Source organism: Vipera ursinii, assembly GCF_947247035.1.
Source record: "Vipera ursinii genome assembly, chromosome: 2".
Classification (NCBI taxonomy): domain Eukaryota; kingdom Metazoa; phylum Chordata; class Lepidosauria; order Squamata; family Viperidae; genus Vipera; species Vipera ursinii.
Window position 1 is genome coordinate 14,166,951 of NC_139513.1, and position 25,255 is coordinate 14,192,205.

A 25,255-nucleotide genomic window follows, 5' to 3' on the forward strand; every position below is an offset into this window, starting at 1 on the left:
TCATCTATTCTACTCAGAACAAGGGATTCTCCATATTGTTGGGAGAAGAGACCTGTGACTCCATGGGAGCCCCAAACCGTAGAGGGAAAAGCGACTAGCCCTTTTGCAGTCCAAGAGTCAGTTATGCATTTTAATACAATTTGTTAGTCAGAAAAGGTGCTACCAGACTCCTTTCGAAATACTGCATAAGGTTAGATATTGTATTCAGCCAATTCCGGCGTCTAAGGCCTTCAATAGCGAATTCCTAATTTGCATTTAGAGGTGCAGATTGGCACACGCAACTTTCCTTTTCAATCTGGATCCTAGTTTTTGGTCTTGGGGCTTTGCATGAAGGGTGACGGTCCTTTGCTGTTGCCGCTTGGAGCACTTTTGCATCGCTCGGCGGCGCCCCAGTCGCCCCCTCCCCGCAGCGCTTCAGCGGAGGAGTTAAGCGCAGAGTTTTTGCGCCTAGAGAGGATAAAGGGGGACTGGCAATCCAGCTTCCTGCCCCTCCATCTCCCCTTCCTGGTCTCTCGACGCCTCTTACGCCAGGGCTGCGGAGATTCTCCTCGCGGGGAGGGGCGCTAGGTGGGCAAGGAGGCTCCGAGAGGGGGAGGGCAATCAGGAGGGGGGAATCCCGGGGGGGGAAAGGGGAGGGGGGATTCCTCGGGGGAGGGAGGGAGGGAGAGGTGGGTTTCCCCCAGTTGCGCCCCCTCCCCTTCCGGGTCTCCCCCATTCCTCGCGAGCTTTTCTGCTCCGTGGGAAGCGCTGCGCCTTCGCTTCTCCTCCTCCTGGGTTGCGGCTTCTGCGAACGGCTCTCGATCCCCTCCAGATCCTTCCCCCGAGCCCCCCTCCTGCCCCGCAGCCCCCCCTCTTGGTGCAGCCCGGCTCCCCGCCCTGGGGGCTCCTGGTGTTTCCCGGAAGGTTGGGCACCCACGTTCCCCTCTCGCTGCTGGGGAGCATCAGCCTGCCAGTGCCTGGAGGGGAGGAAGAGGATCTGGGCCCAGAAGGATCGTGGCTGAAGGGGGCTTCCTCCCCGGGCATGAGCCATGCTAGGAGAAGGCCAGTGGCATCTGGAAGGCGGGTGACGGAGACCTTAGAGGCGTCCAGGTGGGCTTCCTTTGAGATGGAGCTCCTGCATCTGCCTCTCTCTCTGGTGACTGCTGCATCCCTGTTTCTCTCTGCCCACGTGAAGGAACAGCCTTGTCTGCGGAGGTTTTCAATTTTAATTGCAGCTCTTTTATGGGCTGTACAATCTTCACTGAAAATGCAGCTCTCCAGTGTTTCTTACACACAACTTGCCAAAGAGATCAAGATGCTTCTGTGGTGTATTTAGAAAGATGAAATAAAATAATTTTAAGTCAAGTGACAGGTCCGGGAGCTCAAATTGCCTCCACTTTTCTGAGATCGTTCTCAAAACAACCCAAATGCAACTGACTGATGTTCAAAGGACAGTGGGAGATCCAGGGGAGAAAGGAGGAATTTGTTTTATGACTTTTACAAGCAAAATGTTAGAACTGGATTTCCCACTTCTGTACCCACATGGCTTTTCAGTAAGTATTCTCTTGGAGGAAAAAATAAACCCAGGAGTTTCTCTTGTTGACTAGCAGAGTGGGGCAGTTGACAGATACAGAAATGAGCAGGCACTGTGTAACTTACTGTAAATAAGAAGCTGTTCTAGGCTTTATAGAAGTAAAATAGAATATAGATTATTAACAAAGTGCTTTGACATGTTTGCTGTTGGTTCACCTGTTAACTACTTTGCCTCTCTATCTACCAAGTAGATTAAGGTCAAATTGGTTGTAAATAGAAGTAGAACTTCATAAATTTTGGGCCTACTTCGTAAGGGAAGGAAAGTAATATTGCTCCAATATATTTATGAATATTCAAGTGGAGGGGAATAATATATGTAAATCTGGTTTTGTCTTATTGATGCACATATTTTCCTTCTATTTGAATGTTCTGTATATCCTTGTTTTGTTTTTTATTTTATTTTTTTCAAGTTTGTAATTTAAATTATTTTTCCAAATTAAATATTACTTTTTTTAAAGCCACTTTACGAGAATCCAATTCATGCGGCTGCTCTTTATCTATTTTCTAAATTGCCTCTGAATTCATGGAAACATAGCATTACAGGCTTGGAAGGAACTCTGGAGGTCTTCTAGTCCAACCCGCTGGTCAAGTCAGAAGCATTATACTATTCCCACTGAAATGGTTGTCCAGTCCATTTCTGAAATAGACCTCAATTTAAGAATCTTCCACCCCTTACTTCCACTCTTTACATCTAGTCCTGCCTTCAGGTGCCCTAGAGAATAAGTCAATCCATTCTTCTTTGTGACAGACGCTCAAGTACTGGAAGACAGCTATCATGTCCCTCCTAATAACCCTTTATCATCTTTGTTTCTCTTCTCTGCACACAACAAATTTTTTGTATCGTGACCAGAACTGAACACTTTATTCTAAGAGTGGTGTCATCAGCAAACCCTTAACACAGTGTATAAAGTGTTAATGTAGCAAAACAGAAGAGTCTATCTCACTCCCATGCAACAGTGACCCAGAAGCGGCCGCCATTTTGACATAGAGGCAGGCATGGCAAAATGGCGGCTGCTTCCACAACTCCACTGCATGGCCCAGGGATGAATACGGGGTACAGTTCAAAGTAATGGCAGCTTCCACGATACAGTCACGCAGCCAAGGGATCCGTGCCCTGCCTTGTTTCCCCACTGAGGTTCAGAGATCTTCAAAAGGTATGGAGGAGGAGGAGGAGGCTGTGATGCCTGGTGGGGGGAGAGTCAGGACTAAGAATAGCATGGATTCCAAAGGTTAGAATAGGGGAGGTCTTTGGAAGGCAAATCTGGGCCTGTGATACGCCTCCAAAAGCTTCCCCAATTTCTGAGGGAGCCACTGTTGTGGTGAACAACTTGCACATTCATTTCACGGCTTCATCAGAGAGAGAAAAGGGTGTGGGTAGTTCAGTAAGGTAATCTTAATTAACTACCATTATAACATGCAACCAAAATTGGGAGACCCGATTACAGTTGTATCTCGAGGATTACTTATATGGTGGCAAGGGAATTAGGGCGCTCATAATCTGCAGGACAAGAAGATAGAAGACAGAAACTCCACATGTTGGAATTCCATAATCAATATTCAAAACCAAAAGCGTTTTTGAGGAATTCCACAACTTCTGCAAAAGAAAATATCCAGTAATTTCTAAAGTTTTCCCTTTATTCTCCACCTACTAGTCAAAATCTGAGATGTGTTGAATAAAAAGGATCAGGCCAGAATTCAAAGAGTCAGTTTCTCAGCTACACTCTCAAAGGGAGATCAGGAACAAAATTCAAGCCTTCTGTAAACCCATCAACTTTTGCCTCGTGGATTTTCTAGTATGCAATAAGGAGTGAGTTATGCCTGAAGTACTGTCCATAGACTGGACATTTGAAAGATCTCCTACATTTGAGTCCACTGGTGTTTCACCAGGTTTGAATTGAGGAAATATTTCTCACAATCAGAAAACCATTTTATCTCCTATGTGAGTCCTCTGGTGAATCACCAGGTGGTATTTCTGACTGAAACATTTCTCACAATTAGGACATTCAAACGGTTTCTCTCCTGTGTGAGTCCTCTGGTGACTCATGAGCTGGAATTTTGTAATGAAACTTTCCCCACAATATGGACACTGATATGATTTCTCTCCTGTGTGAGTCCTCTGGTGTTCCAAGAGATTGGACCTGTGACTGAAACGTTTCCCACAATCACATTCAAACGGTTTCTTTCCTGTGTGAGTCCTCCGATGTATCACCAGGACAGAATTCCTACTGAAACGTTTCCCACAATCAGTACATTTAAAGGGTTTCTCTCCTGTGTGAGTCCTACGGTGAATCACCAGGGAGGAATTGTGAGTGAAACTTTTTCCACAAAAAAGACATTTAAAGGGTTTCTCTCCTGTGTGAGTCCTCCGATGTATCACCAGAACAGAATTCCGACTGAAACTTTTCCCACAATCAGGACATTTAAAGGGTTTCTCTCCTGTGTGAGTCCTCTGGTGACTCATGAGCTGGAATTTTGTAATGAAACTTTCCCCACAATATGGACACTGATATGATTTCTCTCCTGTGTGAGTCCTCTGGTGTTCCAAGAGATTGGACCTGTGACTGAAACGTTTCCCACAATCACATTCAAACGGTTTCTTTCCTGTGTGAGTCCTCCGATGTCTCACCAGGACAGAATTCCCACTGAAACGTTTCCCACAATCAGGACATTTAAAGGGTTTCTCTCCTGTGTGAGTCCTCTGGTGTATCACCAGGTTGGAATTCTTACTGTAACTTTTCCCACAATCAGGACATTTAAAGGGTTTCTCTCCTGTGTGAGTCCTCTGGTGACTCATGAGCTGGAATGTTGTAATGAAACTTTCCCCACAATATGGACACTGATATGATTTCTCTCTTTTGTGAATCCTCTGGTGTATAACCAGGTAGGAATTCGAACTGAAAGATTTCCCACAATCAGGACATTCAAAGGGTTTCTCTCCTGTGTGAGTCCTCTGGTGTATCACCAGGCTGACTTTTTGACTGAAACATTTTCCACAATCAGGACATTCAAAGGGTTTCTCTCCAGTGTGAGTCCTCTGGTGTATCCTGAGGGTGCTGTTTTTCATGAAATGTTTTCCACAATCAGCACATTCAAATGGTTTCTCTCCTGTGTGAGTCTTCTGGTGTTCAACGAGATTGGAACTGCGACTGAAACATTTCCCACAAACAAGACACTCATACGGTTTCTCTCCTGTGTGAGTCCTCTGGTGTTTCACCAGGTTGCAATTCTGAGTAAAACTTTTCCCACAAAGAGCACATTCAAACAGTTTCTCTTTTGTGTGAATCCTCCGGTGTATCAACAAGCTGGAACTGTTACAGTATTTTTTTCCACAGTCAGGACATTCCAATGGGTTGTCTGCTATGTGTCTTTCCTGGTGACTTATTAGGTGGGATTTTCTAATAAAACGTTTCCCACAATCAGAGCATTCAAAGGGTTTGTCTTCTGTGTGAGTCCACTGATGATCCACCAGGTTGCCTTTCTGAGTAAAACTTTTCCCACAAAGAGCACATTCAAACAGTTTCTCTCCTGTGTGAGTCCTCCGGTGTTCCACCAGGCTGGAACTGTGATAGAATTTTTTTCCACAGTCAGGACATTCAAATGGTTTGTCTCCTGTATGTGTTCCCTGGTGACTTATGAGGTGGGATTTTCTAATGAAACGTTTCCCACAATCAGAGCATTCAAAGGGTTTCTCTCCTGTGTGAATCCTCTGGTGAACCACCAGGTGGGAATTCTGAATGAAACCTTTTCCACAAACAAGACATTTAAATGGTTTCTCTCCTGTGTGAGTCCTCTGGTGAACCACCAGGTGGGAATTTCGACTGAAACTTTTTCCACAAACAAGACATTTAAAGGATTTGTCTCCTGTGTGAGTCCTCTGGTGACTCATGAGGTGAAGTTTTGTGATGAAACTTTCCCCACAATATGGATATTGATATGATTTATCTCCTAAGTGAGTCCTCTGGTGTTTCACCAGGTCAGAATTGTGACTGAAACTTTTCTCACAAACTGGACACTCATACGATTTCTTTGCTATGTGAGCCCTCTGGTGTTTCACCAAATAAGAATTCTCACTGAAACTTTTCCCACAATGAGGACATTCAAAGGAGTTTTTTTTCCTGTCCATCCCCCAAATCAGTGTTTTCCAAGGGATTCTCCATGGTATGAGTTCTTTAATGTATCGTCAAGTTACCACACTCTCTACTTTGAGAGCATTTATAGGGCTTCTTTCCTGTGTGGGTCCTTGCATGTACCATAAGGGAGCTGTTCTGAGTAGCTTTTGCCACAGTTGCATGGCTTTTCTCCAATGTGGATCATTTCGTGCATAATCAGCTGTGATTTTAAATCTGCACTATTCCCACAACAGGCACATCTGTGGAGCTTTTCCATCACTGATGAGGTCAACAATATGTGTGATCCCTTGTTTAGTGGTGCTTTGATTCAAGCTGTTTTCTTCCTCCCAGGGCAAGGCCTGTATCGCTGTCTGCCCTGTGTGATTATCCTATTGACCTTTTCCTCTCCACTGACTTCCAGATGTTTCCCTCTTTTGGTGAATTGAAAAAAATAATCTTTGACCTTTTCATGTATGGGTAGTCCTCGACGTACGACCATAACTGTGCCCCAAATTTATGTTGCTAAGTGAGGCACTTGTTAAGTGAGCTTTGCCCCATTGTACAATATTCTTGTAAGTTTGTTAACTGCATCTCTGCGGTTGTTAAATTAGGTTGTTAAGTGAATCTGGCTTCCCCACTGACTTTGTTTTTCAGAAAATTGCAAAAGGGGATCATATGACCCCAGAACACTGCAACCGTCATAAATGTGAGTTAGCTGACAAGCATCCATATATAAATCACATGACCATGGGGATGCTGCAATAGTCATAAGCTTCTAAAATGAGTCATAAGCCACTTTTTTCAGTGCCGTTGTAACTTTGGTCACTATATGAACTGTTCTAAGTCAAGGACTACCTGTAATGTTCCCTTGAGTTCTGCATACTCTATGTTTTCCATTTTGAAATCTCTTCTTGATCACCTCTTGGAGAAGGAGAAGAATTATGTGGTTTTTTTTAAAGGAAACGGAAAATACTTTCATTTCAGCCTTGATTTGCTTTCCTTTTTAACGTTGCTTGTTATTCTCAGTTGTCTGGCGTGCTCTTATTGGCATCGTCTTTGTCTATAAGATCCAAAGAAAAATGTAACTTGTTTATAAAATGGTTGCTGAAGATGTGATAAATGAAAAAGAAAAACACATAAAAAACAAACATGCCACAATGTTAAAATAACGTCTTACATTAATTATGATTCATTTGACACATTGTAAGATTACTGAGATTCAAGTTCACATTTGTATTCAACCATGAAATTCTTTTGTTGACTTGGGTCAATCAAAAATTCTTAGTACGGCAATTATTTGATAGAATCTCTGTGATTAAGATTAATACAACATATAACATAGAAAAATAGAGTTGGAATGGACCTTGAAGGTCTTCTGGTCCAACCCTCTGCTCAAGCAGGAGACACTATACCACAGGGGTCTTTTATGACTTGTGAATTTCAACTCAGCATGCCTGGCTGAGGAATTCTGGGAGTTGAAGTCCACAAGTCATAAAAGGGCCAAGTTTGAAGACCCCTGCTATACCATTTCAGACAAGTGGCCGTCAAATCTCTTTTTTTATTTTTAAAAAGCATTTATTATTTTTATAGGGTTAAAAAGGAAGGTAGGGAAATGGGGATTTGGGATAGGGTGGGGGAAAGTTTAAGGGTAGGGATTGGGGTTTCCCACAATAACATTCAATATTTGGCAAACAGCAAGTTGTCTGGGTAAATATAAATAAATATATAAAGATAATGAGCCTAACAATAACATCGACAGATATCATAAATTATCAAACACAATACTAAATTTTCAATGTATGATAACATTCTTAGTCAAATAGATTCAAAACTGCATATCACATTCCTTTCTCTCTAACTTGTTTATCTAGTCATTGATAAAAGTTCTATAATAAACTGAAGGCTCTTTCTCTTTAATCTCTAAGGTTAATCTATCCATTTCTGCATATTCCAATATCTTCTTAATTACTACTTCTTCTGTTGGTGACTTTTCATTTTTCCAACATTGGGCATACATAATTCTCGCTGCGTTCAATACATGTAACATTAAGTATCTGCTGTCCTTATCATAGTTAGGGCCTATCATTCCTAAGAGAAACAATTCTGGTTTAAATTCAATTTGTTTTTTAATCATCTTCTCTAACCATAAATGTACCTTAAGCCAGAACCTTTTTGGTTTAGGACATGTCCACCAGATATGATAAGAAGTACCTGGTCTTTGCTTACATTTCCAACAAACATTTGAAGTATTTTTAAACATTTTGGCTAGTCTTACTGGTGTCATATGCCATCCATAAAATATTTTATACAAATTTTCTTTATATGATACAGCTTTGGTTAGTCTAATATTTCTATCCCATAGCTTTTCCCATTCTTCAAGCTCTATAGTATGACCAACATTTTTGCCCACATTATCATTGTTTCTTTAACTTGCTCCTCCTCCATCTTTAAGTTAAGCAGTAATCTATAAAGTTTTTAAATCAGTTTTTCATCTCTTTTTAACAATGTAAGATCAAGCTCTGTCTGTTCCTTATAGAACCCCGTTACTTTCATGTCTTTTTAGTATCTCGATTGGATTTGTAGATATGTCCACCATGGTAAGTCAATACCTTGCTGTTGTAAGTCTTGTCTAGATTTCAGTCTTCCTTCACTATACAGTAAGTCTTTATATGTTACAGTTTTATCGTAGTTAGTTAAGTTTGGGTAAGCAAAAGCTTCCATTGTTGAGAGCCAGTCAGGTATCTTAGTATAATTTTTTTCTTTTCTTTTTTCCCACTCTGAGAGAAGTGCATTTCTTATAGCATGGGTCTGAAAATATCTATGCGGTTTATTCTTTCCATACGACAGAAAGGCATTCCAGCCAATCTGCAGGTCATGCCTCTCTAGGTATAGTGTTCTTTTCTCTCTAAGTGTTATCCATTCTTTAATCCATGTTAAAATAGCTGCTTGGTAATATAATTTCCCCCCTTCATGGATTACTGCCTTGTCATGGCGAAGGGGCTTGCATAATTCAATGAACCTATAAGTTATGCCATGCAGGGCCACCCAAGACGGAAAGGTCATAGCAGAGAGTTCTGACAAAACGTGATCCACTGGAGAAGGAAATGGCAACCCACTCCAGTATCTTTGCCATGAAAACCCTGTGGATAGTACGAAAAGACAAAACGATATGACGCTGGAAGATGAGCCCCTCAGGTCGGAAGGTGTCCAATATGCTACCGGGGAAGAGCAGAGGGCTAGTACTAGTAGCGCCAGAAAGATTTATTTCTTTTTATTTTAATCCCATTTGTATCCCGCCCTTCTCCGAAGACTCTGGGCGGCTTACAATTTAAGCACAAACCAATGTGCTTAGCAATAGCCTTCATTCCATGTATATGACTGCTTATTAGGGCTTTCAGCCCCCCCCCCCACGGCATTTTTACAAAGTCAGCTTATTGCCCCCAACAATCTGGGTCCTCATTTGCACTACTCAGGTGACCCTGAAGACACAGATGAACCTCCAGGTAGCTTTAACAACTTGCTAAAAAATGCAAATGAACAGCTGTCTGTAAGGAGTTTAAATCTTTCTATTCCCCACCATTCAGTCAGAGCTGAAGAAGCTTCTTGGATCAGAAGAAAAGAAAAACAAACTGCAACTGCCTTTGGGATACTAGATAATTTTCTTTTAGGCTTAATGGATAAATAACTTGAAAAAAAACAGAACATTGATGTTATATTTGTTGATGGTGGCACTTTATGCACAAAAATGGAAGAATATTTTCATTCCCACAGTGGATGGTTACAAAACCTGATGGAGTTAGCAGAGATGGCTATATTGACTGCCTTAATTAAAGAAAAGAACAAGATTAACCTAGAAACAAGGAGAAATTTCCCGACAGTGAGAACAATTAACCAGCGGAAAAAACATAGTTTTCGCCGTCGGAAGTCGTGGGTGCTCCATCACTGGAGGCTTTCAAGGAGAGACTCGACAGCCATTTGCCTGAAATGTATAAGGTCTCCTGATCGAGCAGGAGATTGGACTAGATGGCCTCAAAGATCTCTTCCAACTCTTATTGCATATTCTACTTGCTTCTCTGCGTCTTCGCTGTGGAGGAAACCAAACAGCCCGACTTTCTCCCGGCTTCTCCTCCGACCTGCCCCCCACTCACCTGCCAGATGATGCTTGGATCCTTGGAAGACCGCGGGAGCCTCTCTGCACGCCACCCTCCTCCCATCAGTGATCCGGTAGAGGAAGTTCCTCTCTCCTTCTCCTCACTTCCCGGCCTTTCTAGCAATACGGTACTTTGTGGCCTTAACTCCTTGAAAGCCATGTTTTGCAGCAGTAGAGGTCCCAAATGAATAGCAAGCTGTCAACAGAAATCCCGAGGACGGGGTGCTTCTCCCAAAGCTTCTCTTTGTGTGACTACACACAGTAGGGAGCTTCAGCGCAGAGTCAGTTAGCAACCAAACAGAGATAATAATAATAATAATAATAATAATAATAATAATAATAATAATAATAATAATTATTATTATTATTATTATTATTATTATTATTATTATTATTATTATTATTATTATTATTATTATTATTATTTAATTTGTATACCGCCCTTCTCCCGAAGGACTCAGGGCGGTGAACAGGGCAATACATAATAAAAAACAGAATACAAAAATTAAAAAGTGATTAAACCATTATGCCCGTAATAATTAATACAGATTAAAATTAAAACTATTTATAAAAACCGAATCCCATACCGTCAGACCAGGCCAGCTTGTTTGAAAAAGAAGGTTTTGAGATCGCGCCGGAAGGAGCGAAGGTTGCGGGCTATCCGGAGCTCGACTCTTAAGCGGTTCCAAAGGTCTGGCGCGCCCACAGAGAACGCTCTCCCCCTGGGGGCCACCAATCGGAATTCTTTGATCGGCCGCACCCTGAGGAGGCCCTCTCTGTGGGAGCGCACTGGACGGAGGGAAGTTGACGCCGGCCGCAGGTGTTGCCGTAGGTAATCCGGACCCATGCCATGAAGGGCTTTGTATGTCATCACTAACACCAACAGGGATGAAGTGAACATGAGTGTAAGAGCTGCTTGAAACCTCCCTCAGCACTAAACAGTTAAATATGATGCTGCCCATGTAACAGGAAAAAAACCCTGTCCCTTGTGGCATCCCTTGTCAGGATCCCTCTCCATTGGAAATCTCTTAGTGCAACTGCTGATAGCAGTTAGGAAATACCCTCATTTAGGCTGGTGTAGAGCCTTGTTGTGGTGTCTGACGGCTCCTGTGCCTAATTTCATTTTATTCTTGGGGAAGATGCAACTCTCTTGGTGGAAAGGGGGAACCAAGTTGTTTTTTGGGTACAGCTTCATTTTAGAGATGAAAACCCTTAAAACGGGAGAAGAAGGGCAGGAAATGGATCATCTATTCTACTCAGAACAAGGGATTCTCCATATTGTTGGGAGAAGAGACCTGTGACTCCATGGGAGCCCCAAACCGTAGAGGGAAAAGCGACTAGCCCTTTTGCAGTCCAAGAGTCAGTTATGCATTTTAATACAATTTGTTAGTCAGAAAAGGTGCTACCAGACTCCTTTCGAAATACTGCATAAGGTTAGATATTGTATTCAGCCAATTCCGGCGTCTAAGGCCTTCAATAGCGAATTCCTAATTTGCATTTAGAGGTGCAGATTGGCACACGCAACTTTCCTTTTCAATCTGGATCCTAGTTTTTGGTCTTGGGGCTTTGCATGAAGGGTGACGGTCCTTTGCTGTTGCCGCTTGGAGCACTTTTGCATCGCTCGGCGGCGCCCCAGTCGCCCCCTCCCCGCAGCGCTTCAGCGGAGGAGTTAAGCGCAGAGTTTTTGCGCCTAGAGAGGATAAAGGGGGACTGGCAATCCAGCTTCCTGCCCCTCCATCTCCCCTTCCTGGTCTCTCGACGCCTCTTACGCCAGGGCTGCGGAGATTCTCCTCGCGGGGAGGGGCGCTAGGTGGGCAAGGAGGCTCCGAGAGGGGGAGGGCAATCAGGAGGGGGGAATCCCGGGGGGGGGAAAGGGGAGGGGGGATTCCTCGGGGGAGGGAGGGAGGGAGAGGTGGGTTTCCCCCAGTTGCGCCCCCTCCCCTTCCGGGTCTCCCCCATTCCTCGCGAGCTTTTCTGCTCCGTGGGAAGCGCTGCGCCTTCGCTTCTCCTCCTCCTGGGTTGCGGCTTCTGCGAACGGCTCTCGATCCCCTCCAGATCCTTCCCCCGAGCCCCCCTCCTGCCCCGCAGCCCCCCCTCTTGGTGCAGCCCGGCTCCCCGCCCTGGGGGCTCCTGGTGTTTCCCGGAAGGTTGGGCACCCACGTTCCCCTCTCGCTGCTGGGGAGCATCAGCCTGCCAGTGCCTGGAGGGGAGGAAGAGGATCTGGGCCCAGAAGGATCGTGGCTGAAGGGGGCTTCCTCCCCGGGCATGAGCCATGCTAGGAGAAGGCCAGTGGCATCTGGAAGGCGGGTGACGGAGACCTTAGAGGCGTCCAGGTGGGCTTCCTTTGAGATGGAGCTCCTGCATCTGCCTCTCTCTCTGGTGACTGCTGCATCCCTGTTTCTCTCTGCCCACGTGAAGGAACAGCCTTGTCTGCGGAGGTTTTCAATTTTAATTGCAGCTCTTTTATGGGCTGTACAATCTTCACTGAAAATGCAGCTCTCCAGTGTTTCTTACACACAACTTGCCAAAGAGATCAAGATGCTTCTGTGGTGTATTTAGAAAGATGAAATAAAATAATTTTAAGTCAAGTGACAGGTCCGGGAGCTCAAATTGCCTCCACTTTTCTGAGATCGTTCTCAAAACAACCCAAATGCAACTGACTGATGTTCAAAGGACAGTGGGAGATCCAGGGGAGAAAGGAGGAATTTGTTTTATGACTTTTACAAGCAAAATGTTAGAACTGGATTTCCCACTTCTGTACCCACATGGCTTTTCAGTAAGTATTCTCTTGGAGGAAAAAATAAACCCAGGAGTTTCTCTTGTTGACTAGCAGAGTGGGGCAGTTGACAGATACAGAAATGAGCAGGCACTGTGTAACTTACTGTAAATAAGAAGCTGTTCTAGGCTTTATAGAAGTAAAATAGAATATAGATTATTAACAAAGTGCTTTGACATGTTTGCTGTTGGTTCACCTGTTAACTACTTTGCCTCTCTATCTACCAAGTAGATTAAGGTCAAATTGGTTGTAAATAGAAGTAGAACTTCATAAATTTTGGGCCTACTTCGTAAGGGAAGGAAAGTAATATTGCTCCAATATATTTATGAATATTCAAGTGGAGGGGAATAATATATGTAAATCTGGTTTTGTCTTATTGATGCACATATTTTCCTTCTATTTGAATGTTCTGTATATCCTTGTTTTGTTTTTTATTTTATTTTTTTCAAGTTTGTAATTTAAATTATTTTTCCAAATTAAATATTACTTTTTTTAAAGCCACTTTACGAGAATCCAATTCATGCGGCTGCTCTTTATCTATTTTCTAAATTGCCTCTGAATTCATGGAAACATAGCATTACAGGCTTGGAAGGAACTCTGGAGGTCTTCTAGTCCAACCCGCTGGTCAAGTCAGAAGCATTATACTATTCCCACTGAAATGGTTGTCCAGTCCATTTCTGAAATAGACCTCAATTTAAGAATCTTCCACCCCTTACTTCCACTCTTTACATCTAGTCCTGCCTTCAGGTGCCCTAGAGAATAAGTCAATCCATTCTTCTTTGTGACAGACGCTCAAGTACTGGAAGACAGCTATCATGTCCCTCCTAATAACCCTTTATCATCTTTGTTTCTCTTCTCTGCACACAACAAATTTTTTGTATCGTGACCAGAACTGAACACTTTATTCTAAGAGTGGTGTCATCAGCAAACCCTTAACACAGTGTATAAAGTGTTAATGTAGCAAAACAGAAGAGTCTATCTCACTCCCATGCAACAGTGACCCAGAAGCGGCCGCCATTTTGACATAGAGGCAGGCATGGCAAAATGGCGGCTGCTTCCACAACTCCACTGCATGGCCCAGGGATGAATACGGGGTACAGTTCAAAGTAATGGCAGCTTCCACGATACAGTCACGCAGCCAAGGGATCCGTGCCCTGCCTTGTTTCCCCACTGAGGTTCAGAGATCTTCAAAAGGTATGGAGGAGGAGGAGGAGGCTGTGATGCCTGGTGGGGGGAGAGTCAGGACTAAGAATAGCATGGATTCCAAAGGTTAGAATAGGGGAGGTCTTTGGAAGGCAAATCTGGGCCTGTGATACGCCTCCAAAAGCTTCCCCAATTTCTGAGGGAGCCACTGTTGTGGTGAACAACTTGCACATTCATTTCACGGCTTCATCAGAGAGAGAAAAGGGTGTGGGTAGTTCAGTAAGGTAATCTTAATTAACTACCATTATAACATGCAACCAAAATTGGGAGACCCGATTACAGTTGTATCTCGAGGATTACTTATATGGTGGCAAGGGAATTAGGGCGCTCATAATCTGCAGGACAAGAAGATAGAAGACAGAAACTCCACATGTTGGAATTCCATAATCAATATTCAAAACCAAAAGCGTTTTTGAGGAATTCCACAACTTCTGCAAAAGAAAATATCCAGTAATTTCTAAAGTTTTCCCTTTATTCTCCACCTACTAGTCAAAATCTGAGATGTGTTGAATAAAAAGGATCAGGCCAGAATTCAAAGAGTCAGTTTCTCAGCTACACTCTCAAAGGGAGATCAGGAACAAAATTCAAGCCTTCTGTAAACCCATCAACTTTTGCCTCGTGGATTTTCTAGTATGCAATAAGGAGTGAGTTATGCCTGAAGTACTGTCCATAGACTGGACATTTGAAAGATCTCCTACATTTGAGTCCACTGGTGTTTCACCAGGTTTGAATTGAGGAAATATTTCTCACAATCAGAAAACCATTTTATCTCCTATGTGAGTCCTCTGGTGAATCACCAGGTGGTATTTCTGACTGAAACATTTCTCACAATTAGGACATTCAAACGGTTTCTCTCCTGTGTGAGTCCTCTGGTGACTCATGAGCTGGAATTTTGTAATGAAACTTTCCCCACAATATGGACACTGATATGATTTCTCTCCTGTGTGAGTCCTCTGGTGTTCCAAGAGATTGGACCTGTGACTGAAACGTTTCCCACAATCACATTCAAACGGTTTCTTTCCTGTGTGAGTCCTCCGATGTATCACCAGGACAGAATTCCTACTGAAACGTTTCCCACAATCAGTACATTTAAAGGGTTTCTCTCCTGTGTGAGTCCTACGGTGAATCACCAGGGAGGAATTGTGAGTGAAACTTTTTCCACAAAAAAGACATTTAAAGGGTTTCTCTCCTGTGTGAGTCCTCCGATGTATCACCAGAACAGAATTCCGACTGAAACTTTTCCCACAATCAGGACATTTAAAGGGTTTCTCTCCTGTGTGAGTCCTCTGGTGACTCATGAGCTGGAATTTTGTAATGAAACTTTCCCCACAATATGGACACTGATATGATTTCTCTCCTGTGTGAGTCCTCTGGTGTTCCAAGAGATTGGACCTGTGACTGAAACGTTTCCCACAATCACATTCAAACGGTTTCTTTCCTGTGTGAGTCCTCCGATGTCTCACCAGGACAGAATTCCCACTGAAACGTTTCCCACAATCAGGACATTTAAAGGGTTTCTCTCCTGTGTGAGTCCTCTGGTGTATCACCAGGTTGGAATTCTTACTGTAACTTTTCCCACAATCAGGACATTTAAAGGGTTTCTCTCCTGTGTGAGTCCTCTGGTGACTCATGAGCTGGAATGTTGTAATGAAACTTTCCCCACAATATGGACACTGATATGATTTCTCTCTTTTGTGAATCCTCTGGTGTATAACCAGGTAGGAATTCGAACTGAAAGATTTCCCACAATCAGGACATTCAAAGGGTTTCTCTCCTGTGTGAGTCCTCTGGTGTATCACCAGGCTGACTTTTTGACTGAAACATTTTCCACAATCAGGACATTCAAAGGGTTTCTCTCCAGTGTGAGTCCTCTGGTGTATCCTGAGGGTGCTGTTTTTCATGAAATGTTTTCCACAATCAGCACATTCAAATGGTTTCTCTCCTGTGTGAGTCTTCTGGTGTTCAACGAGATTGGAACTGCGACTGAAACATTTCCCACAAACAAGACACTCATACGGTTTCTCTCCTGTGTGAGTCCTCTGGTGTTTCACCAGGTTGCAATTCTGAGTAAAACTTTTCCCACAAAGAGCACATTCAAACAGTTTCTCTTTTGTGTGAATCCTCCGGTGTATCAACAAGCTGGAACTGTTACAGTATTTTTTTCCACAGTCAGGACATTCCAATGGGTTGTCTGCTATGTGTCTTTCCTGGTGACTTATTAGGTGGGATTTTCTAATAAAACGTTTCCCACAATCAGAGCATTCAAAGGGTTTGTCTTCTGTGTGAGTCCACTGATGATCCACCAGGTTGCCTTTCTGAGTAAAACTTTTCCCACAAAGAGCACATTCAAACAGTTTCTCTCCTGTGTGAGTCCTCCGGTGTTCCACCAGGCTGGAACTGTGATAGAATTTTTTTCCACAGTCAGGACATTCAAATGGTTTGTCTCCTGTATGTGTTCCCTGGTGACTTATGAGGTGGGATTTTCTAATGAAACGTTTCCCACAATCAGAGCATTCAAAGGGTTTCTCTCCTGTGTGAATCCTCTGGTGAACCACCAGGTGGGAATTCTGAATGAAACCTTTTCCACAAACAAGACATTTAAATGGTTTCTCTCCTGTGTGAGTCCTCTGGTGAACCACCAGGTGGGAATTTCGACTGAAACTTTTTCCACAAACAAGACATTTAAAGGATTTGTCTCCTGTGTGAGTCCTCTGGTGACTCATGAGGTGAAGTTTTGTGATGAAACTTTCCCCACAATATGGATATTGATATGATTTATCTCCTAAGTGAGTCCTCTGGTGTTTCACCAGGTCAGAATTGTGACTGAAACTTTTCTCACAAACTGGACACTCATACGATTTCTTTGCTATGTGAGCCCTCTGGTGTTTCACCAAATAAGAATTCTCACTGAAACTTTTCCCACAATGAGGACATTCAAAGGAGTTTTTTTTCCTGTCCATCCCCCAAATCAGTGTTTTCCAAGGGATTCTCCATGGTATGAGTTCTTTAATGTATCGTCAAGTTACCACACTCTCTACTTTGAGAGCATTTATAGGGCTTCTTTCCTGTGTGGGTCCTTGCATGTACCATAAGGGAGCTGTTCTGAGTAGCTTTTGCCACAGTTGCATGGCTTTTCTCCAATGTGGATCATTTCGTGCATAATCAGCTGTGATTTTAAATCTGCACTATTCCCACAACAGGCACATCTGTGGAGCTTTTCCATCACTGATGAGGTCAACAATATGTGTGATCCCTTGTTTAGTGGTGCTTTGATTCAAGCTGTTTTCTTCCTCCCAGGGCAAGGCCTGTATCGCTGTCTGCCCTGTGTGATTATCCTATTGACCTTTTCCTCTCCACTGACTTCCAGATGTTTCCCTCTTTTGGTGAATTGAAAAAAATAATCTTTGACCTTTTCATGTATGGGTAGTCCTCGACGTACGACCATAACTGTGCCCCAAATTTATGTTGCTAAGTGAGGCACTTGTTAAGTGAGCTTTGCCCCATTGTACAATATTCTTGTAAGTTTGTTAACTGCATCTCTGCGGTTGTTAAATTAGGTTGTTAAGTGAATCTGGCTTCCCCACTGACTTTGTTTTTCAGAAAATTGCAAAAGGGGATCATATGACCCCAGAACACTGCAACCGTCATAAATGTGAGTTAGCTGACAAGCATCCATATATAAATCACATGACCATGGGGATGCTGCAATAGTCATAAGCTTCTAAAATGAGTCATAAGCCACTTTTTTCAGTGCCGTTGTAACTTTGGTCACTATATGAACTGTTCTAAGTCAAGGACTACCTGTAATGTTCCCTTGAGTTCTGCATACTCTATGTTTTCCAATTTTGAAATCTCTCTTGATCACCTCTTGGAGAAGGAGAAGAATTATGTGGTTTTTTTTAAGGAAACGGAAATACTTTCATTTCAGCCTTGATTTGCTTTCCTTTTTTAACGTTGCTTGTTATTCTCACAGTTGTCTGGCGTGCTCTTATTGGCATCGTCTTTGTCTATAAGATCCAAAGAAAAATGTAACTTGTTTATAAAATGTTGCTGAAGATGTGATAAATGAAAAAGAAAAACACATAAAAAACAAACATGCCACAATGTTAAAATAACGTCTTACATTAATTATGATTCATTTGACACATTGTAAGATTACTGAGATTCAAGTTCACATTGTATTCAACATGAAATTCTTTTGTTGACTTGGGTCAATCAAAAATTCTTAGTACGGCAATTATTTGATAGAATCTCTGTGATTAAGATTAATACAACATATAACATAGAAAAATAGAGTTGGAATGGACCTTGAAGGTCTCTTCTGGTCCAACCCTCTGCTCAAGCAGGAGACACTATACCACAGGGGTCTTTTATGACTTGTGAATTTCAAACTCAGCATGCCTGGCTGAGGAATTCTGGGAGTTGAAGTCCACAAGTCATAAAAAGGGCCAAGTTTGAAGACCCCTGCTATACCATTTCAGACAAGTTGGCCGTCAAATCTCTTTTTTTATTTTTAAAAAGCATTTATATTTTTATAGGGTTAAAAAGGAAGGTAGGAAATGGGGATTTGGGATAGGTGGGGGAAAGTTTAAGGGTAGGGATTGGGGTTTCCCACAATAACATTCATTATTTGGCAAACAGCAAGTTGTCTGGTGTAAATATAAATAAATATATAAAGATAATGAGCCTAACAATAACATCGACAGATATCATAAATTATCAAACACAATACTAAATTTTCAATGTATGATAACATTCTTAGTCAAATAGATTCAAAACTGCATATCACATTCCTTTCTCTCTAACTTGTTTATCTAGTCATTGATAAAGTTCTATAATAAACTGAAGGCTCTTTCTCTTTAATCTCTAAGGTTAATCTATCCATTTCTGCATATTCCAATATCTTCTTAATTACTACTTCTTCTGTTGGTGACTTTTCATTTTTCCAACATTGGGGCATACATAATTCTCGCTGCGTTCAATACATGTAACATTAAGTATCTGCTGTCCTTATCATAGTTAGGGCCTATCATTCCTAAGAGAAACAATTCTGGTTTAAATTCAATTTGTTTTTTATCATCTTCTCTAACCATAAATGTACCTTAAGCCAGAACCTTTTTGTTTTAGGACATGTCCACCAGATATGATAAGAAGTACCATGGTCTTTGCTTACATTTCCAACAAACATTTGAAGTATTTTTAAACATATTGGCTAGTCTTACTGGTGTCATATGCCATCCATAAAATATTTTATACAAATTTTCTTTATATGATACAGCTTTGGTTAGTCTAATATTTCTATCCCATAGCTTTTCCCATTCTTCAAGCTCTATAGTATGACCAACATTTTTGCCCACATTATCATTGTTTCTTTAACTTGCTCCTCCTCCATCTTTAAGTTAAGCAGTAATCTATAAAGTTTTTAAATCAGTTTTTCATCTCTTTTTAACAATGTAAGATCAAGCTCTGTCTGTTCCTTATAGAACCCCGTTACTTTCATGTCTTTTTAGTATCTCGATTGGATTTGTAGATATGTCCACCATGGTAAGTCAATACCTTGCTGTTGTAAGTCTTGTCTAGATTTCAGTCTTCCTTCACTATACAGTAAGTCTTTATATGTTACAGTTTTATCGTAGTTAGTTAAGTTTGGGTAAGCAAAAGCTTCCATTGTTGAGAGCCAGTCAGGTATCTTAGTATAATTTTTTTCTTTTCTTTTTTCCCACTCTGAGAGAAGTGCATTTCTTATAGCATGGGTCTGAAAATATCTATGCGGTTTATTCTTTCCATACGACAGAAAGGCATTCCAGCCAATCTGCAGGTCATGCCTCTCTAGGTATAGTGTTCTTTTCTCTCTAAGTGTTATCCATTCTTTAATCCATGTTAAAATAGCTGCTTGGTAATATAATTTCCCCCCTTCATGGATTACTGCCTTGTCATGGCGAAGGGGCTTGCATAATTCAATGAACCTATAAGTTATGCCATGCAGGGCCACCCAAGACGGAAAGGTCATAGCAGAGAGTTCTGACAAAACGTGATCCACTGGAGAAGGAAATGGCAACCCACTCCAGTATCTTTGCCATGAAAACCCTGTGGATAGTACGAAAAGACAAAACGATATGACGCTGGAAGATGAGCCCCTCAGGTCGGAAGGTGTCCAATATGCTACCGGGGAAGAGCAGAGGGCTAGTACTAGTAGCGCCAGAAAGATTTATTTCTTTTTATTTTAATCCCATTTGTATCCCGCCCTTCTCCGAAGACTCTGGGCGGCTTACAATTTAAGCACAAACCAATGTGCTTAGCAATAGCCTTCATTCCATGTATATGACTGCTTATTAGGGCTTTCAGCCCCCCCCCCCCACGGCATTTTTACAAAGTCAGCTTATTGCCCCCAACAATCTGGGTCCTCATTTGCACTACTCAGGTGACCCTGAAGACACAGATGAACCTCCAGGTAGCTTTAACAACTTGCTAAAAAATGCAAATGAACAGCTGTCTGTAAGGAGTTTAAATCTTTCTATTCCCCACCATTCAGTCAGAGCTGAAGAAGCTTCTTGGATCAGAAGAAAAGAAAAACAAACTGCAACTGCCTTTGGGATACTAGATAATTTTCTTTTAGGCTTAATGGATAAATAACTTGAAAAAAAACAGAACATTGATGTTATATTTGTTGATGGTGGCACTTTATGCACAAAAATGGAAGAATATTTTCATTCCCACAGTGGATGGTTACAAAACCTGATGGAGTTAGCAGAGATGGCTATATTGACTGCCTTAATTAAAGAAAAGAACAAGATTAACCTAGAAACAAGGAGAAATTTCCCGACAGTGAGAACAATTAACCAGCGGAAAAAACATAGTTTTCGCCGTCGGAAGTCGTGGGTGCTCCATCACTGGAGGCTTTCAAGGAGAGACTCGACAGCCATTTGCCTGAAATGTATAAGGTCTCCTGATCGAGCAGGAGATTGGACTAGATGGCCTCAAAGATCTCTTCCAACTCTTATTGCATATTCTACTTGCTTCTCTGCGTCTTCGCTGTGGAGGAAACCAAACAGCCCGACTTTCTCCCGGCTTCTCCTCCGACCTGCCCCCCACTCACCTGCCAGATGATGCTTGGATCCTTGGAAGACCGCGGGAGCCTCTCTGCACGCCACCCTCCTCCCATCAGTGATCCGGTAGAGGAAGTTCCTCTCTCCTTCTCCTCACTTCCCGGCCTTTCTAGCAATACGGTACTTTGTGGCCTTAACTCCTTGAAAGCCATGTTTTGCAGCAGTAGAGGTCCCAAATGAATAGCAAGCTGTCAACAGAAATCCCGAGGACGGGGTGCTTCTCCCAAAGCTTCTCTTTGTGTGACTACACACAGTAGGGAGCTTCAGCGCAGAGTCAGTTAGCAACCAAACAGAGATAATAATAATAATAATAATAATAATAATAATAATAATTATTATTATTATTATTATTATTATTATTATTATTATTATTATTATTATTATTATTATTATTATTATTATTATTATTATTATTATTATTATTTAATTTGTATACCGCCCTTCTCCCGAAGGACTCAGGGCGGTGAACAGGGCAATACATAATAAAAAACAGAATACAAAAATTAAAAAGTGATTAAACCATTATGCCCGTAATAATTAATACAGATTAAAATTAAAACTATTTATAAAAACCGAATCCCATACCGTCAGACCAGGCCAGCTTGTTTGAAAAAGAAGGTTTTGAGATCGCGCCGGAAGGAGCGAAGGTTGCGGGCTATCCGGAGCTCGACTGGTAAGCGGTTCCAAAGGTCTGGCGCGCCCACAGAGAACGCTCTCCCCCTGGGGGCCACCAATCGGAATTCTTTGATCGGCCGCACCCTGAGGAGGCCCTCTCTGTGGGAGCGCACTGGACGGAGGGAAGTTGACGCCGGCCGCAGGTGTTGCCGTAGGTAATCCGGACCCATGCCATGAAGGGCTTTGTAAGTCATCACTAACACCAACAGGGATGAAGTGAACATGAGTGTAAGAGCTGCTTGAAACCTCCCTCAGCACTAAACAGTTAAATATGATGCTGCCCATGTAACAGGAAAAAAAACCCTGTCCCTTGTGGCGTCCCTTGTCAGGATCCCTCTCCATTGGAAATCTCTTAGTGCAACTGCTGATAGCAGTTAGGAAATACCCTCATTTAGGCTGGTGTAGAGCCTTGTTGTGGTGTCTGACGGCTCCTGTGCCTAATTTCATTTTATTCTTGGGGAAGATGCAACTCTCTTGGTGGAAAGGGGGAACCAAGTTGTTTTTTGGGTACAGCTTCATTTTAGAGATGAAAACCCTTAAAACGGGAGAAGAAGGGCAGGAAATGGATCATCTATTCTACTCAGAACAAGGGATTCTCCATATTGTTGGGAGAAGAGACCTGTGACTCCATGGGAGCCCCAAACCGTAGAGGGAAAAGCGACTAGCCCTTTTGCAGTCCAAGAGTCAGTTATGCATTTTAATACAATTTGTTACTCAGAAAAGGTGCTACCAGACTCCTTCCGAAATACTGCATAAGGTTAGATATTGTATTCAGCCAATTCCGGCGTCTAAGGCCTTCAATAGCGAATTCCTAATTTGCATTTAGAGGTGCAGATTGGCACACGCAACTTTCCTTTTCAATCTGGATCCTAGTTTTTGGTCTTGGGGCTTTGCATGAAGGGTGACGGTCCTTTGCTGTTCCCGGTTGAAGCACTTTAGCATCGCTCGGCGGCGCCCCAGTCGCCCCCACCCCGCAGCGCTTCAGCGGAGGAGTTAAGCGCAGAGTTTTTGCGCCTAGAGAGGATAAAGGGGGGCTGGCAATCCAGCTTCCTGCCCCTCCACCCCCCCTTCCTGGTCTCTCGACGCCTCTTACGCCAGGGCTGCGGAGGTTCCTCTGGCGGGGGAGGGGCGCCAGGTGGGCAAGGAGGCTCCGAGAGGGGGAGGGCAATCAGGAGGGGGGAAGCCCCGCGGGGGGGGGAAGGGGAGGGGGATTCCTGGGGGAGGGAGGGAGGGAGGGAGAGCCAGGTGGGTTTCCCCCAGTTGCGCCCCCTCCCCTTCCGAGTCTCCGCCTTTCCTCGCGGGCTTTTCTGCTCCGTGGGAAGCGCTGCGCCTTCGCTTCTCCTCCTCCTGGGTTGCGGCTTCCGCGAACGGCTCTCCGATCCCCTCCAGGTCCTTCCCCCGAGCCCCCCTCCTGCCCCGCAGCCCCCCCTCTTGGCGCAGCCCGGCTCCCCGCCTGGGGGCTCCCGGTCTTTCCCGGAAGGTTGGGCACCCCCGTTCCCACGTTCCCCTCTCGCTGCTGGGGAGGGTCAGCCTGCCAGTGCCCGGAGGGGAGGAGGAGGATCTGGGCCCAGAGGGATCGTGCCTGAAGGGGGCTCCCTCCCCGGGCATGAGCCATGCTAGGAGAAGGCCAGTGGCATCTGGAAGGCGGGTGACGGAGACCTTAGAGGCGTCCAGGTGGGCTTCCTTTGAGATGGAGCTCCTGCATCTGCCTCTCTCTCTGGTGACTGCTGCGTCCCTGTTTCTCTCTGCCCACGTGAAGGAACAGCCGTGTCTGCGGAGGTTTTCAATTTTAATTGCAGCTCTTTTATGGGCTGTACAATCTTCACTGAAAATGCAGCTCTCCAGTGTTTCTTACACACAACTTGCCAAAGAGATCAAGATGCTTCTGTGGTGTATTTAGAAAGATGAAATAAAATAATTTTAAGTCAAGTGACAGGTCCGGGAGCTCAAATTGCCTCCACTTTTCTGAGATCGTTCTCAAAACAACCCAAATGCAAGTGATTGATGTTCAAAGGACAGTGGGAGATCCAGGGGAGAAAGGAGGAATTTATTTTATGATTTTTACAAGCAAAATGGCTTTTCAGTAAGTATTCTCTTGGAGGAAAAAATAAACCCAGGAGTTTCTCTTGTTGACTAGCAGAGTGGGGCAGTTGACAGATACAGAAATGAGCAGGCACTGTGTAACTTACTGTAAATAAGAAGCTGTTCTAGGCTTTATAGAAGTAAAATAGAATATATATTATTGACAAAGTGCTTTGACATTTTAACTTTACTGTTGGTTCACCTGTTAACTACTTTGCCTCTCTATCTACCAGGTAGATTAAGGTCAAATTGGTTGTAAATAGAAGTAGAACTTCATAAATTCTGGGCCTACTTCGTAAGGGAAGTAATATTGCTCCAATATATTTATGAATATTCAAGTGGAGGGGAATAATATATGTAAATCTGGTTTTGTCTTATTGATGCACATATTTTCCTTCTATTTGAATGTTCTGTATATCTTTGTTTTGTTTTTTATTTTATTTTTTTCAAGTTTGTAATTTAAATTATTTTTCCAAATTAAATATTACTTTTTTTTAAAGCCACTTTACGAGAATCCAATTCATGCGGCTGCTCTTTATCTATTTTCTAAATTGCCTCTGAATTCATGGAAACTTAGCATTACAGGCTTGGAAGGAACTCTGGAGGTCTTCTAGTCCAACCCGCTGGTCAAGTCAGAAGCATTATACTATTCCCACTGAAATGGTTGTCCAGTCCATTTCTGAAATAGACCTCATTTTAAGAAGCTTCCACCCCTTACTTCCACTCTTTACGTCTAGTCCTGCCTTCAGGTGCCCTAGAGAATAAGTCAATCCATTCTTCTTTGTGACAGACGCACAAGTACTGGAAGACAGCTATCATGTCCCTCCTAATGACCCTTTATCATCTTTGTTTCTCTTCTCTGCACACAACAAATTTTTTGTATCGTGACCAGAACTGAACACTTTATTCTAAGAGTGGTGTCATCAGCAAACCCTTAACACAGTGTATAAAGTGTTAATGTAGCAAAACAGAAGAGTCTATCTCACTCCCATGCAACAGTGACCCAGAAGCGGCCGCCATTTTGACATAGAGGCAGGCATGGCAAAATGGCGGCTGCTTCCACAACTCCACTGCATGGCCCAGGGATGAATACGGGGTATAGTTCAAAGTAATGGCAGCTTGCACGATGCAGTCACGTAGCCAAGAGATCCGTGCCTTGCCTTGTTTCCCCACTGAGGTTCAGAGATCTTCAAAAGGTATGGAGGAGGAGGAGGAGGCTGTGATGCCTGGTAGGGGGGGAAGTTGGGACTAAGTATTGCAGGGATCCCAAAGGTTAGAATAGGGGAGGCCTTTGGAAGGCAAATCTGGGCCTGCGATAGGCCTCCAAGAGCTTCCCCAAATTCTGAGGTAGCCAGTGTTGCAGTCAACAACTTGCACATTCATTTCACGGCTTCATCAGAGAGAGAAAAGGGTGTGGGTAGTTCAGTAAGGTAATGTTAATTAAATACCATTACAACATGCAACCAAAATTGGCAGACCCAATTACAGTTGTATCTCGAGGATTACTTATATGGTGGCAAGGGAATTAGGGTGCTCATAATCAGCAGGAAAAGATAGAAGACAGAAACTCCACATGTTGGAA

General features: G+C 43.1%; 1 protein-coding gene across 2 annotated transcripts; it reads right to left on the bottom strand.

The window, feature by feature from the left end:
• Positions 1-952: 952 nt before the first annotated feature.
• LOC310635280 (uncharacterized protein) lies at positions 953-10,574 on the bottom strand. Of its 2 annotated transcripts, none has more exons than XM_083354057.1 (2): positions 10,419-10,574; positions 953-6,741 (listed from the first exon to the last, which is right to left on the bottom strand). In XM_083354057.1, the coding sequence occupies exon 2, from the start codon at positions 5,693-5,695 to the stop codon at positions 3,488-3,490; it is 2,208 nt and encodes a 735-aa protein (XP_083210183.1). In that variant the 5' UTR covers positions 5,696-6,741; positions 10,419-10,574; the 3' UTR covers positions 953-3,487. The 2 variants fall into 2 exon arrangements, with proteins under 2 accessions (XP_083210183.1, XP_083210182.1); XM_083354056.1 differs by lacking the exon at positions 10,419-10,574 and adding an exon at positions 9,830-10,236.
• Positions 10,575-25,255: the final 14,681 nt, after the last annotated feature.

Bases quoted from the DNA above. Each gene is read 5' to 3' on its own strand.
- LOC310635280 (XM_083354057.1), bottom strand. From the start codon at position 5,695: ATGGACAGGAAAAAAAACTCCTTTGAATGTCCTCATTGTGGGAAAAGT.